The sequence below is a fragment of the Mobula hypostoma genome, chromosome 4, assembly GCF_963921235.1.
Source record: "Mobula hypostoma chromosome 4, sMobHyp1.1, whole genome shotgun sequence".
Classification (NCBI taxonomy): domain Eukaryota; kingdom Metazoa; phylum Chordata; class Chondrichthyes; order Myliobatiformes; family Myliobatidae; genus Mobula; species Mobula hypostoma.
Window position 1 is genome coordinate 29,125,833 of NC_086100.1, and position 15,350 is coordinate 29,141,182.

At 44.0% G+C, this 15,350-nt stretch overlaps 1 protein-coding gene across 1 annotated transcript in view; it reads left to right on the forward strand.

Annotated features, from left to right (window-relative positions):
* Nucleotides 1–1,100: 1,100 nt before the first annotated feature.
* irs1 (insulin receptor substrate 1) overlaps nucleotides 1,101–15,350 on the forward strand; it is a 56,739-nt gene continuing 42,489 nt past the window's right edge. Inside the window, exon 1 of the mRNA XM_063045498.1 lies at nucleotides 1,101–4,911. Within this exon, the coding sequence (XP_062901568.1) occupies nucleotides 1,656–4,911 (3,256 nt within the window). The 5' untranslated portion in view covers nucleotides 1,101–1,655. The remainder of the gene's footprint in view (nucleotides 4,912–15,350) is intronic.

The window sequence follows — 15,350 nt, forward strand, 5'->3', positions numbered from 1 at the left end:
TTCTGCAACACTTGACAAGCCGCAAAATGGAAACGGGTTGAAATTATATTCTCTCAGCAACGTTTCTTCCTCAATCTGGATGCAGTCGCCAATAATATGGAGCGCGAGAATTATAACGCGCTGGCATTTCTTTTCTTGCAAAGCGGCAATTTAAAATATACAATTTGCACCAATATTTCAGAAAGTTTTAAAATAATCGTTGTGTTATAAACTCGCCGTAAATTAGCCATCAAACAGAATAAACCAGGGATTCCTGCAAGTCAACGCAGATGTTTACGATTCTCGGACCGACTAAACATGTGGTCCCTATATCGTTGTGCTATGAGTTTCTCAATTATTAAACATTGTCTGTCTGTCTGTATCTTGTTTTACGGCGGTTGGTTAAACCGGTTAATTAATTTATATAACTGCATCTCTTTCCCCAATCAAAGGAGAGCGCTGTAATTTAATTTGAAAACGCATTCGCTTGTCTTTTTTCATGTGGTTTCGTGATAGGGCAGTTGTAATTACGGAACAGTTCAAACATTACGAGAAAACGTTGTTTTCCATTTGAAAGCGGCAAGAACATCGTGACAGCACCTGGGGTAATGTGCAATGCAGAGCAGAATGCGGAGGTTGGGATTTGAATCCTAACCCCGCAGTTCTGCATCACAAACTTGCAGCATTGCCATTTCTCCGGGGATTTAATAATATTATGAACTTATGATGTGAATTTAAGGACTTTTATCTAAATCGCATGAAGGTTCCGTTGACAACTGCATGTGGATTAGTTTATTTATTTCAGATGTGTCTAAAATTTGCTTCCTATCACTCTTATCAAGGACAGAGGAGGGAAAATGCACCACATACTACCACAAAAATACACTATAATTTGAAATTGCAATGCTGGGACCTTCTTCTAGCCTTGGCGATATCAATGATAATGAATGGCGGGTGCACCTTACTACGATACGCATCCACCGAACCGAAAGGCGGGGGCGTCTGCAGAAGGAGGGGAGGGTCGAAGGAGGCGACGGCGAGCGAGCAATAGGCTGGGGATGATTGGCAGCTCGTCCGCGTGAAGGAGGGCGGTGCTGGGGGGGGCGAACGCGACAACATTCTGAAATAGAACGTAAACAAGGGGGGCAGCTGGCCAATCGTCGACGGGCATGGGAGGGGAAGGTGTAAGAGGCGGGTGGGGAGGGGGCACCCGGGCAGACGGTTGGCTGGGCGTAAGAGCCCGTAAGCGCGCTCGCAGGGGTGCCGCGCCCCCCTTCTCTCCTCAATAGCAAGGCGGGCGGGTGCGCGCACGCGCGCACCCCTGAAGTTGAGTTGTCAATCGCGGTGCGCGCGGCACAGCCGACAGCGCGGGAGCGAGGAAGGGTTACTCACATCGGGCGGGCTGCGCGCTTGTTGTGGTTCCCTCTCGGAGGCGGAAAAATAATTTTACATTTAATTGGAGAGAGAGAGAGAGTAAGGGGTGGGAGCTTTAAAAAAAAGTGAAAAGTAATCCCGAGTGGTTGGAGGTGTTTTATTTTGCCGGGGGAAACCAGTCGGTGTAGTACTCGCCCTCACACCCCCTCAAGCCTCCAGCTTGCTGTTTGTAATTGTTTTAATTTATTTACTGAATCCTGATAGTGTGTCCAGCCGGGCCAGCTCGCCCGGACTCCGAGCAAATGGCGAGTCCGCCCGAGCCCAACTCACCCGGCACTGACGGCTTCTCGGACGTGAGGAAAGTGGGCTACTTGAGGAAGCCCAAGAGCATGCACAAGAGATTCTTCGTGCTGCGGGCGCCCAGTGAACTGGGCCCGGCGAGACTGGACTACTACGAGAACGAGAAGAAATGGAGGCACAAGGCGAGCGCGCCGAAGCGGTCCGTACACCTGGAGAGCTGCTTCAACATCAACAAGAGGGCCGACTCGAAGAACAAGTACCTGGTGGCCCTCTACACCAAGGACGAGTACTTGGCCATGGCCGCCGACTGCGAGAGCGAGCAGGACAGCTGGTACCAGGCGCTGCTGGAGCTGCACAGCAAGGGCAAGCTGACCGGTGAGGAACGGGAGGCTGCGGCTGGCTCGGCCGCCCACCCCGGCGGCTCGGCGGCGGTCGAGGACACCTACGGCGAGGTGAGTCCCGGGCCGGCTTTCAAAGAAGTGTGGCAGGTGGTGCTGAAGCCCAAGGGTCTGGGACACACCAAGAACCTGGTGGGGATTTACCGGCTGTGCCTGACCAGCAAGACCATCAGCCTGGTGAAGCTGAACTCGGAGGCGGCGGCCGTGGTCTTGCAGCTGATGAACATCCGCCGCTGCGGGCATTCGGAGAACTTCTTCTTCATCGAGGTGGGCAGGTCGGCGGTGACGGGCCCCGGCGAGTTCTGGATGCAAGTGGACGACTCGGTGGTGGCCCAGAACATGCACGAAACCATCCTGGAGGCGATGAAGGCCATGAGCGAGGAGTTCCGACCGCGTAGCAAAAGCCAGTCATCGTCCAGCTCCAACCCCATCTCGGTGCCCCTCCGTCGGCACCTCAACAACCCACCTCCCAGCCAGGTGGGCTTGAGCCGCCGGTCGCGCACCGAGAGCATTACGGCCACCTCGCCCGCCACCGGCAAGCATCATTCGTTTCGGGTGCGAGCTTCCAGCGACGGCGAGGGCACCATGTCGAGACCGGCCTCGGTGGACGGCAGTCCCGTGAGTCCCAGTGCCGCCCGGACACATTCCCAGCGCCACCGAGGCGGCTGCAGGCTGCACCCCCCTCTCAATCACAGCAGGTCCATCCCCATGCCGTCGACCCACTACTCGCCTTCGGCCACCAGCCCGGTCAGCTTATCGTCAAGTAGCACAAGTGGCCACGGATCCACTTCCGATAGCCTTTTCCCCAGGCGATCCAGCGCTTCCATCTCTGGATCACCGAGCGATGGTGGGTTTATTTCATCGGATGAGTACGGATCCAGTCCGTGTGATTTCAGGAATTCCTACAGAAGCGTCACTCCCGATTCTTTGGGACACACTCCTCCTGCAAGGGAGGAACAGGAGTTAAATAACTACATCTCTATGGGGAAGCATTCGAATCTGATTCCAAATTGCCACAACAGGGGTACTCAGAGGTGGGCTTCTACTAAATTAGATGATGCAGATTCGGATAAAGGATTTAGGAAGAGGGCTCATTCGTCAGGCACATCGCCACCCACTGTGATGCACCAAAAGACCTCTTCTCAATCTTCCACTGCTTTGTTTGAGGAATACACAGAGATGACACCGTGTTACCCAGGGGGGCATTTGTCCACCTGTAAAAACTCAGCTTTCGTACCTACTCATTCTTACCCTGAGGAATGCTTGGACCTTCACCCAGCTGGTAGGCGTTTCAGCCAGATGGATGATGGATATATGCCAATGTCACCAGGAGTGGCTCCTGTGCCTAATAAAAGTGACTATATGCCAATGAGTCCCAAAAGTGTTTCTGCTCCACAGCAGATTATTAATCCACGCCAACATTCACGAAAAGATGGGTATATGATGATGTCACCCAGCGGTAGCTGCTCTCCGGAAAACGTGAGCTATGGAAAAATTTGGACCAATGGAGGGAATTCTAAGTTGTCCGTTGAAAGTAATGAGGGAAAACTATCAGTTAGTGACTATATAAATATGTCTCCTGCAGGTTGCTCAACCACAAGCACGCCACCAGACTGTTTCTTCAATCCAGTTGAGGAGTCTCATAAACCAGTTTGTTCCTATTTCTCGTTGCCTCGTTCCTTCAAACATGTGCATCGAAAAAACGAGGAGTTCCCTTTAAGAATCGCTGTAAATTCAGGTCGTCTTTTATATGCTGAGGATTCTTCTTCATCTACAAGTAGTGATAGTTTAGGGGGGCAAGATGGTGGGCATCATGCAGTTAACCCTGTTAAAAATGACTTGTACGTACCAATGAAAAGTAAACTTGTACGGCCCACGAGGCTATCGCTTGATAACACTAAAGCGAGCACTTTGCCCAGAGCACGAGAGCATCCACTTCCACCAGAGCCAAAGAGCCCAGGAGAGTATGTAAATATTGACTTCAGTGACAAAACCTATTCTTCTCGTTCATTGTCTTTTGTTGAACCCTCTTCAGGTGCAGGGAAACTTGTTCAGCAAAGGCAGTCTATGTCAGAATATATGAATATGGATTTAAGAACTGAGGCACACAAGTTTTCTGGCATACCAAAATCTACTGCGGGTGTCACCAGGTCTGCAGCCAGCTGTGCTTCCAGCACTTGCAGGAAGAATAGAGGGCAGGGAAATGGTGATTACGTTACCATGCAGCTAGCTGCCACCTGCTCAGACTTACTAGAACCGCCAGTAAGTAACTATTCAGAGATGACAGTTGGTGAAGGTGTAGTACCTTCTATTTCCGTTCTACCTCAGGCAGAAGTGAGCTCATTGAACACCGTTTCTGATGCAGTACCTGGTCCTCTAATGGACCAAATTTCAGGAAGGAGTGCCTTTACTGTGCTTAATCTTGCCCCTAATCGGAACCAAGGTGCCAAAGTCATCCGAGTTGATCCTCAAGGTAGAAGAAGACATAGTTCAGAGACTTTCACTTCCACAGCCAGTGTAGCTGGCATGACACTGTCTTGCGTTGACCACATTAAACGACATAGTTCGGTATCTTTTGAGAATGTGTGGCTTAACAAACCAGGAGATTCTCTGGCTTTAAGTTCCAAAGATCAGTCAAATGATGTCACAGTGCAGAATGATTGTAAAAATGGTATGAACTACATCGATTTAGATTTGCTAAATGACTTTAACAAAGAATGGCCCTCCTCTCAACATGTAACCCCTCATCAGCTTCAAGGAAGTACCTCTGGTGGTGGTAAGAGTGATGATGATCTGAATTCATATGCAAGCATCACCTTCCAGAAGCCAGATGAAATAAACAAGCCTGCAGAAAGGGAAGGTAAAAGCACTAAGTGAATTCTAATAGATACTTGGAATTATTATGTTTCCCCTAATTTAAATGTGATTTTTTTTAGTTTCTCTGATCACTTTACTAATGACTATAAAACATGTTTTTCTTTAAATGATTGCAGTTAAGTTAATTGCTAGAGCTGCTTTTTGTTTTAAAGTTTTCTTTTTGAAAATACAAAAACATTTACATTCTTGGTTGGCTAATAAATGATTGTAAGTACAGATGATTGAAATCATTGGGCGAATAGAGTCAAATTTAAATATTTCACTGAATTACCAGGGTCGATCCTTGGGAATTAACCCCGTTTGGCCTGTATGAAAATTTCCACATCAGCTGTAGGGTTGGAAGTTAGTTGTGTATGTGGAAAACTCTCAGAAATTAGTTACTCTATTATCTGTCAATAAATATTGATCCCCATTTAGTTGGACAAATAATAAAGCAGTTCTGTCAACGTTGAATTTTTTTCTCTCAAATTTTATGCTTTGTACTTGTGTTCAGACCTTCCAAGTTGAGCCGGGGAAAAGTGAACCTCAAGAAATAGTTGCCTTGGTTACACAAAATGTTTTGCAATTGAGAGGCATATGTATTTTCCCAATTAGGTCTGCTTATGGAATTTTTAGTACTCAGCAAAAGCTGGTTTTGAATTGGTCAATTCCAGTTAGAGTTGCTATTATGGAATCCCTGGCATCGTAGGGGAATGGGGAACAACCTATGAGAGACCAGAACACTTGTCAATTTAGATACACGGTCAGCACTACTGAGTTAACATGCGGAGCTTCAAGCGGTTTTGATCATTAGAAAGCGAGACCCAAGTGATCTAAGCGTCACTTCCTGTGACTTGGCAGGAGCACAGTAGAACCTTGTAGCTTTCCTTCTATCATGCTTATAAAAATAGTGAAATGGCTGCAACATTTTATTGAATATTTTGGAGAAATCTGTGGAGCCACTAATCTGCCTTCATGGTTTGGCAGACTGTTACTTCACCACAAGAGCACGTCACTTAACCCTTTTGACAACTGAAGCAGCAGTTCTCTAGCAAAATAAGGCTTCTGTTAGTTCAACAAATGTGAATTAAGAATAATTTCCTGAATCCATGTGTTTCTCTGATGCTGTGCACGAAGGAGGAGGAGAGCCTTCAAGAATGTATCATTGAAAACAGGAATCAGGGTCGGAGTTGAAATTCTTGTAGAGTAAATCATACATCTTCTGGAAAATTTCCAAGATGTATTTCTGTGAGGTACAGGTATATTACATTTTATGAGACAGGTTGCTAATTGTGAAGAAGTCTAGTATATTATACTGACATTTTAACGGCTCTGTAGGATGCATTCTACTGCAGTCTGGACTGGGGGTGAATGGAGAGTTAGTAAAGTTTGTGGTGCATGTTTACTAGGTACAGTAGAATAGCTTTGAGGTACAGTAATTGCAAGTGTTCGAAGGAGTTAATGGGGGTTGGAATGTGAAGATAGGGAGGGCAGAAAAGAGGAAGCAAGTACTTCCTTCAAACAGCCATTTTCTTGATTATTTATAATAAAATGTTATTGTAAATACTTGTAGAAATTAGTGAGCAGAGACTGTTTTCATACAAATATAACTTGCTCTGAGTAAATCTCTCTCAAAATGAAGAAGCAAATTGTATTGAGCTGCAAAATGTGGATTGTTAATGCCAAACAGTGATTTATTTCAGCTTGTCAAGGGCATAAGGTATGGATTTTCTCTGGTCATGCTGCAGAGATAATGATATATTCATAAACAGCATTGTTCAGCAAGAGTTGATTTTTTTTAATCTCCCATAATTATTTTGCAGATTGTTATTTTAGCTTAAAACCTTTCATATTGTTGGGGCATCTGTAACAGTCTGTACATCCTCTTCGTGGAATATGTGGGTTTCCTGCCACAGTTAAAAGATGTACCATTTAGTAGATTGGTCATTGTTAATTGTCTTGTAGTTATGCTGGGGTTAAATATGGGGTTGCTGGGCAATGCAACGGGAAGGGCCTATTTTGCATTGTATCTCAATAAATAATGTGTATAGCATGTGGCTTGTGTATTTAATGGTACTGACATTTGCTCTGCTTCTGTCTTGTGATTGGTAAGACTTTGAAGCATATGAAACAATATAATGAACCAAACTGTATGTTGCATTGTCTCAGAGGAAGATATTGGATGTCTTTCTCTGGCTTCAAGTTTTCAAGGAAAGCTCTTTTTGGAATTTTATAAAGTACAAAAAGATGCGATGTGAAAATGTGAAGAATATTTTAAATCTGTATGGGATTCAATTAATGTACCATTGGGTACATCACTGAGTAGAAATTATTTTGCAAACATAATCCATGTTGAATGGACGATCCAGATTGTCCAGGGCCTGGAGCACGGTAACCATAGTTGGGTACCTCATATATTTTTGTGGATTTATTTCATGTGTAAGGTCCAGTTTTATTTTCAGTTTATATTTTTAAAAATGCAATGACATGGTTGAGAGCTTTGTGCATTTGTGAATCTTTCTAGACTTGGCAGCAGCGTTAGCAGATCTGATGTTACAGTAAAGCATGAGTTGCACCATTTTATGACTGTGTCACTTACTGATCGCTTGTTTTAGCCACAGAGGCTGATTGGAATGCAAATCATTGCCAGAGAAGTTGAAAGGAAATGATCTGTTTACTTCATTCTGAAAATCACTTCTTAGGGAAAAAAAAAGTCTTGCATAGGTTGCATTCCGTTCTGCACAGTGAGAATCAATGGAGTTTCTTTCCTCAATGTTCCTTGTATCCTATCCATTACAATGCTGATTTGTGATACCTTTTCTCATACGGTTTTGGTTCAAGGTACAGTCTGAGGAAATTGCAGGCTCTCGTGTCTATTTGCACAGCAATTTTGATACTATTTTCTAAGTGTGTATATGAAAACGCAGCTTGTTCACGAAGGCATTCTGGCACTCACTTCAGTTGCCCCTTCATGGGTGTACAGCTTTGTCAGCTAAACTCTTTAAGAAGACCTCTTCATTGAGCACCTTCCATTCAGCTTTTATTGTTGTGTATTTTAACTGGACTACTTGGGGCATGCCATTTGATAGTCACATATGCATTCCTGAAATTATCTGAATTCCTTTTAAGGATGTGTCTTTAATTTGAAAGAGGGAATTTAAGTTCAAGGGGCATGCTTTTTGTGATTGTATGTATTGCAGAAGCCATCTATTTGTCTATTTTCATACTCATTGTGTACCTCACCTTTGCCCCACCCTTTGGTTTGTCTTCTTGCACTTGCATTCTTTAGTGAAAAGCAGTTTTTTAAAAATTCAATGAGATCATGCTTTTGAGTACAATGTCTAGCTACCAACTTCTCAGCAAGTGCAAACCCTAGCTTTCCAAAGCTTTAATGCTTTTGAAGATTAACCTGGGTGATCCATGATTTGGGCACTAACATTTAATCAGCTGTTACTGCTTTTATGCAGTGCAAACTGTTGCCATCGTGCTCTTGCTGTATTCCTGTACTTGGTTGTCTACCATGATACAGGGACCATGTTTTTATCAAAAAACTACATGTAGCACAAACTTAATTTGAACTGAGTGTCTGACTTGCCATTTTAATTTTAACACCAGCAAAAATTTAAGTAATGAAGTAAAAGTGAAAAAAATTGTAAATAAATCTGACAGTTCTCAACTCTGATAGGTGTGAGACTCAGCTGTTGGGAAAAAAACTGAATTCGCCTTTCAAAACAGTGAACCCTACGTTTGACCATATTTTCTTCTGTAGGAAAATGTTTCCAGCTGTGTTATATCAGCCTATTTTCCTTTGTTCCACAATAAGTGAAAATTGTGGGGGTCAGGGATCAATTAGACACTTTTGTAAGTGGATGGAGATGAATCTGGTTCCAGATGCTTTTCCATGAGATTCAATCATTTACTTATGTTTCTGATTTGGACCTTTAAACAGTTTTTCAGTCTTTGTTTCATATAAAAGTAAAAACAAATCCTTTAAACAGCTGCTGAAGATGTCAAAATGAAAATGGGCTTCTAAATCAGTTAATGACAGATTTAAAAAAAAAGTGCAGTACAGGGTGGCTTTTGGGGGAAAAAAGTAGGAGGTATTATGTTTTCTGAGGCTGAGATATTGTATGAACCCTGTTTTGGTGTGGAAGCAATTATGTGGCAGTGGTTGTAATATTACTGGAAATTGGTATCCACTGGGTGTGGCTTTTACCTGGTACATTGTGTGCTGCATTTCTAAGTATTAACACTTGCACAACTCTTGGTTGGTAAATACTGATGGCTTATAAAGCGTGGGTAGGACTATACTTTGAAGAGACTTTGAAAAATTATTTAAGAAAATTCAAGAGGTTTTGAGCATTAATCTAGTTCCAGAAACTTTTACATGAGATTTGGTCATTTACTTCTGTTTCTGCCCCCCACTTTAACAATGATGTGGAGTTACCTAGTAAGTGGAATGTGACTGATCATTATGGGAGGTCTGCCAGAACTGTTTTTCTGATTAGGAACCTGGAGTAGTTTGATGCCTTTGCATTAGCACTTCTTCCTCTGTGCTCTGAATGAAATACCTGTGTGATACTCCCTTCAGTTTGCACTTCAGTATCTTCCCTATTGCTAATGTACATTATTGTGAATTAGCGAACGAGAGAAAATCTGCAGGTGCGGGAAATCTGAGCAACACACAAAATGCTGGAGGATCTCTGGCAGTCCCAAGCAGCGTCTATGGAAAAGAGTACAGTCAACATTTTGGGCCAGAACCCTTCGGCAGGACTGTTGTGTGATAGTGTACCCCCGGACAAGTTGTTGCACAAAAGGTTTATGCAAATATATCTAGTCTTGGCATGCACTACTGAAGGAGGATCTATTGCTAATGAGAGTAAAAGAAAATTGGCAACCTTTTAGACTTGGATGTGCAAAGAAAGTTTTCTTTTCTCAAGCATCTCCAGTATGTATAATGCTGACTTGTCATGCTACATCTGCTTTATATTTTGTGAATTCTTATCCTGTGCCTTATTATAACTGAGAACAGGTTTGCTGATTATGATGGGACTTGTTTTGCAGTTGGGTTTCAAACATTTGTGCAACATCAAAATCTTGACAGCAAGCAAGTCCCTGCAGGAAAATGTTTTCAAAGCAGGTGCTTAGTTGGTGGAAGAACTGCCTTGCAGAGCCTTTGAACTGGATAAGGAATGTCTCTGAGAAGAGACTGCTGCTACAAGCCCCAGGGCCTGAAACTGGTGAGGAGGAATGTCATTGTGTCTTTCAAAGCAGGTTTCTCACATCTTTTTGAAGCAGGGTGCCTGTGGAGTATCCATCATTACTGAGCCTAACAGACCTGATCTGATTTAGAAAGTAATTGTTTGGCTAGTTTTGAGATGAGGGGCCACTGGAAGGTTCTGTTTTCTACCATCAAGTTGAGTTCACAGGGCATTGTTTTGAGATGGGTTTCTACCACAGAAGCTTTTCTAAAAGTTCATGGATTCTCTGCTGGTATTTATTTGGGCCACACAGTGTGACACAAGCTCTACTGAAAGTTAGCTGGCATTTACCTTATTAAATTAATGATTATTTAAATTCCTTTATAATTTAAATACTTAATCTTTTTACATGATGGAAAATCTTTGAAAGTGGGATCAAAATATCAGCCATATGGATCATAATATTACAGGTTTAAGTCCTTCTCCAGAGACTTGAGGACAAATATCTCAGCTGGTGCTCCAGCTAAGAGTTCCCCAGTACTTCACAGGATGGCTGGTCCAAACTTCTCTGCTGCTGTTTTGGAAATGCATAAGACCTTGTATCTGTTTTCTGCACTGCCTGCCTCCTGAGTCAGTGGTAGCTCCCACTGACTCTTAAGTGAGATCTCTGAGAGCCAGAATTGGTCTGTATGTGCATATAGGATGCATTGGGAGTTGAATCAAATGTCCAGATCAAGCACCTTGAAAAACGTGGGCTGGATTTGGGCACTGGGGATTAGAGTGACTGTGCACACATAGGTAAGCAGAGTGAAAAGTGAAAGTGCTCAGGAGCATGCAGTGTTGGCACTGGAATATGACACTTTTGGGCTGCCCCCAGCACATCTTTAGGTTATGATAGGTTGTTAATGTAAGCAGTGTATTTCACTGTTCTAATGAATAAATAAATGAATCTTTGAGTCTGAGGTTGGTTGGGTTCCAGGGTACAGTGTTTGAAGAGTGTTGAAATTGAAAGGGGGGTGGGGGAAAACAAGTTGTGTGTCAGTGATATAAGTGAAGATCACTTTCACTCAGTGAATTAGTCCTTACTCTTAATATTCCAGACCTAATCAGTTCCCCTCTACCACCACTCTGCTCCGTCTAGCGGAATTAGTCCTTACTCTTAATAATTTCTCCTTTGGCTCCTCCCACTTCCTCCAAACTAAAGGTGTAGCTATGGGCACCCGTATGGGTCCTAGCTATGCCTGCCTTTTTGTTGGGTTTGTGGAACAATCTATGTTCCGTGCCTATTCTGATATCTGTCCCCCACTTTTCCTTCGCTACATCGACGACTGCATTGGCACTGCTTCCTGCACGTATGCAGAACTCGTTGACTTTATTAACTTTGCCTCCAACTTTCACCCTGCCCTCAAGTTTACCTGGTCCATTTCCGACACCTCCCTCCCCTTTCTAGATCTTTCTGTCTCTGGAGACAGCTTATCCACTGATGTCTACTATGAGCCTACTGCCTCTCACAGCTATCTGGACTATTCCTCTTCTCACCCTGTCTCTTGCAAAAACGCCATCCCCTTCTGGCAATTCCTCCGTCTCCGCCGCATCTGCTCTCAGGATGAGGCTTTTCATTCTAGGACGAGGGAGATGTCTTCCTTTTTTAAAGAAAGGGGCTTCCCTTCCTCCACTATCAACTCTGCTCTTAAACGCATCTCCCCCATTTCACGTACATCTGCTCTCACTCCATCCTCCCGCCACCCCACTAGGAATAGGGTTCCCCTGGTCCTCACCTACCACCCCACCAGCCTCCGGGTCCAACATATTATTCTCTGTAACTTCCGCCACCTCCAACGGGATCCCACCACTAAGCACATCTTTCCGTCCCCCCCCCCCGCATTCCGCAGGGATCGCTCCCTACGCAACTCCCTTGTCCATTTGTCCCCCCCCATCCCTCCCCACTGATCTCCCTCCTGGCACTTATCCGTGTAAGCGGAACAAGTGCTACACATGCCCTTACACTTCCTCCCTTACCACCATTCAGGGCCCCAGACAGTCCTTCCAGGTGAGGCAACACTTCACCTGTGAGTCGACTGGGGTGATATACTGTGTCCGGTGCTCCCGATGTGGCCTTTTATATATTGGTGAGACCCGACGCAGACTGGGAGACCGCTTTGCTGAACATCTACGCTCTGTCCGCCAGAGAAAGCAGGATCTCCCAGTGGCCACACATTTTAATTCCACATCCCATTCCCATTCTGACATGTCTATCCACGGCCTCTACTGTAAAGATGAAGCCACACTCAGGTTGGAGGAACAACACCTTATATTCCGTCTGGGTAGCCTCCAACCTGATGGCATGAACATCGACTTCTCTAACTTCCGCTAATGCCCCACCTCCCCCTCGTACCCCATCTGTTACTTATTTTTATGCACACATTCTTTCTCTCACTCTCCTTTCTCCCTCTGTCCCTCTGAATATACCTCTTGCCCATCCTCTGGGTCCCCCCCTGTCTTTCTTCCTGGACCTCCTGTCCCATGATCCTCTCGTATCCCCTTTTGCCTATCACCTGTCCAGCTCTTGGCTCTATCCCTCCCCCTCCTGTCTTCTCCTCTCATTTTGGATCTCCCCCTCCCCCTCCAACTTCCAAATCCCTTACTCATTCTTCCTTCAGTTAGTCCTGACGAAGGGTCTCGGCCTGAAACGTCGACTGCACCTCTTCCTACAGATGCTGCCTGGCCTGCTGCATTCACCAGCAACTTTGATGTGTGTTGCTTGAATTTCCAGCATCTGCAGAATTCCTGTTGTTATTGTTGTTGTTGATCACTTTCACTCAGTTACTTTGTTCTTACTGGTTGGTTTACAACATATCTTTGTTAGATGGTGTTCTGCCCAGTATGCTTCAATCTATGATAGTAGAATAGATTACCTGGTGATTATCACTTTAGTGTTTGTGTGCAGCTGCAGTGCTATGTAGGCAGATATTTGCATTTATGATGCTACGGTTTTACTTCAGAGGTACTTTATGGCTGTTTAAAGAGACACAGGGCTTCCAGAAGCAGTGAAACGTCACTGAAACTGTATAAATCGTTTTAATTTACCTAGATCATAGCAGTACCAATGATCAAATTAACATTGAAGAGACTGTCCATCTGCTGTATCCTGGGTCTTATTAAGCTTTTTAAGTGTTTGTGATTCATTCAGTCACCTTGTGTTTTGAAATTGTGGCAGGACCATCAGGATTCATGAAGGGATTTAAAGCTGTAGCTTGCCTACCATTGTGTACCAAGTTCAAGGTGAAGACAAGATCTCTCTGAGTAGCTGAATTTGAGAGAGTGGGGTTTTGAGGCCTTGTCAGTGCCAAAGAAACTGCATTTCACACTTAAAATACTAGTTCCTGCATTGATCTATACCTGTAATTCATTTATTCCCCAGTGCTGTGACAAACAACCCCTGGTTTATAATCACATTCTCAAGGGCAATACAAAAGAGAATGGTAATGAGACAGATAAACTAAAAGGGAGTGTAGAAGGAATGTAGGAGAGGAACTGTCAATGTAATTATACCTAATCCAAGGATTGCAGAGGGCAACATAATTAGCAAAGTTGAAGGTTTCTTTTTGAATAAAATATGTCCTACTCAAACTTCAAGTCTTTCTGTCTGAGAGCAGATGTGGCTTTGGCTTAATGACTTGCCTGAAGGATGGCTCTAAAGAAGGTGTAGTACATTTGTATTCGTACAGTGGACTGTTGGCTGGATCTCCGTGTGAGGAATGGGACTTGAACCCACAGTGACAGAGCCCCAGCTGCCAACCCTGGTGTTTGTATTCATCATGAAGTTTTGCTGAAGGATATTTACTTTTAAACTGCAATGACTGAATAAATGCAAGCCATTGAGAGGCTTCTAGGAGGTTTCATGCATAAAAGCTTATCATAAATCAGTGCAGCTGTTCTCTAGAAAAGCAACTTTCGCTGGTGTATATCAGTTGGCTCAATTACATATGTGACCCGTACATTAAAAGTGATTGTAGAACACATTACTTCGTTCATAAGTGACGATATTCAGAGACCTTGATACATTTCTCAGTATTTCAAATTAACTCTTAGCACAAGTGCATACTTAGGATGAGTAAGCCATCAACAGTTTTGAGGTGGCTCATCACTTTTGCTATGAGGCAACAACCTCCTCTCAGTATTCCTGCACAAATCCCTTCATTTTCTTAATATCAAGAAATCAGTTGATTTTTTTTATTTGAAGGAATTTAGTTTTGAGCCTCCAGCCCTTCAGGGTTGGGATTTACAAGGATTACTTACTGCTTGAGTGAAGAAATTCTTCCTCATTTAGGACTGAAATGGCTTATCCTTTATCCTTTTATTCTGACCTCTGGTCCCTGACTCCTCAGCCAGGGAAAGCACTTACTCCATTGAACTTTGAAAGAGTGTTAATCCAAATTCTTTCAAACTCTGGGATGCAGACTCAGACTCATACAGGGGTCCCTGATGGATGCTGCTTTACTGTGACAAAGCTGTGTGTGGATGTGCTGAATGGCGACGAATGCTTTACCCACAATATACTGGGTTGTTTCCACAACTTCTTGTAGGTTTTCCATTCAAGGGCATTAGTGTTTCCATATCAGGCTGTGATGCAGTCAGTCAATATACTCTCCACCACACATATTTAGAAGTTTGTCCAAGTTTAGATATCATGTTGAATCTTCTAAGGAAGTAGAGGTGTTGCTGTGCTTTCTTCATAATTGCATTTGCATGCTGGGCCCAGGACCGATCCTCTGAAATGATAACATGAAGGAATTTAAAATTTCTGACCCCCTTCCACTTCTGATGCTCTGACTCATGGACCTTTTTTTTTCCCTTTTGAAGTTAATAGTCAGCACCTTGGTTCTTGCTGACATTGAGTGAGAGGTTGTTGTTGTTGTGGCACCACACAGCCAGAGTTTCAGTCTCCACTCTGTGCTGATACGTCACCACCTTTGGTTTGGTCTGTGACAGTGGTGTCATCATCAAACTTGAATATGGCATTGGAGTTGTGCTTAGCCACACAGTCATGTGTGTAATGTGAGTAGAGCAGGGGGCTATGCAGGCAGCCTTGTGCATCTGTGCTGATGGAGATTGTGGAGATGTTACCAATCTGAACTAAGTGGGATCTGTGAGTGAGGAAATCGCGGATCCATTTGCACTAGGAGGTATTGAGGCCAATGTCTTGAAGCTTATCGATTAATTTTGAGACTATGATAGCATT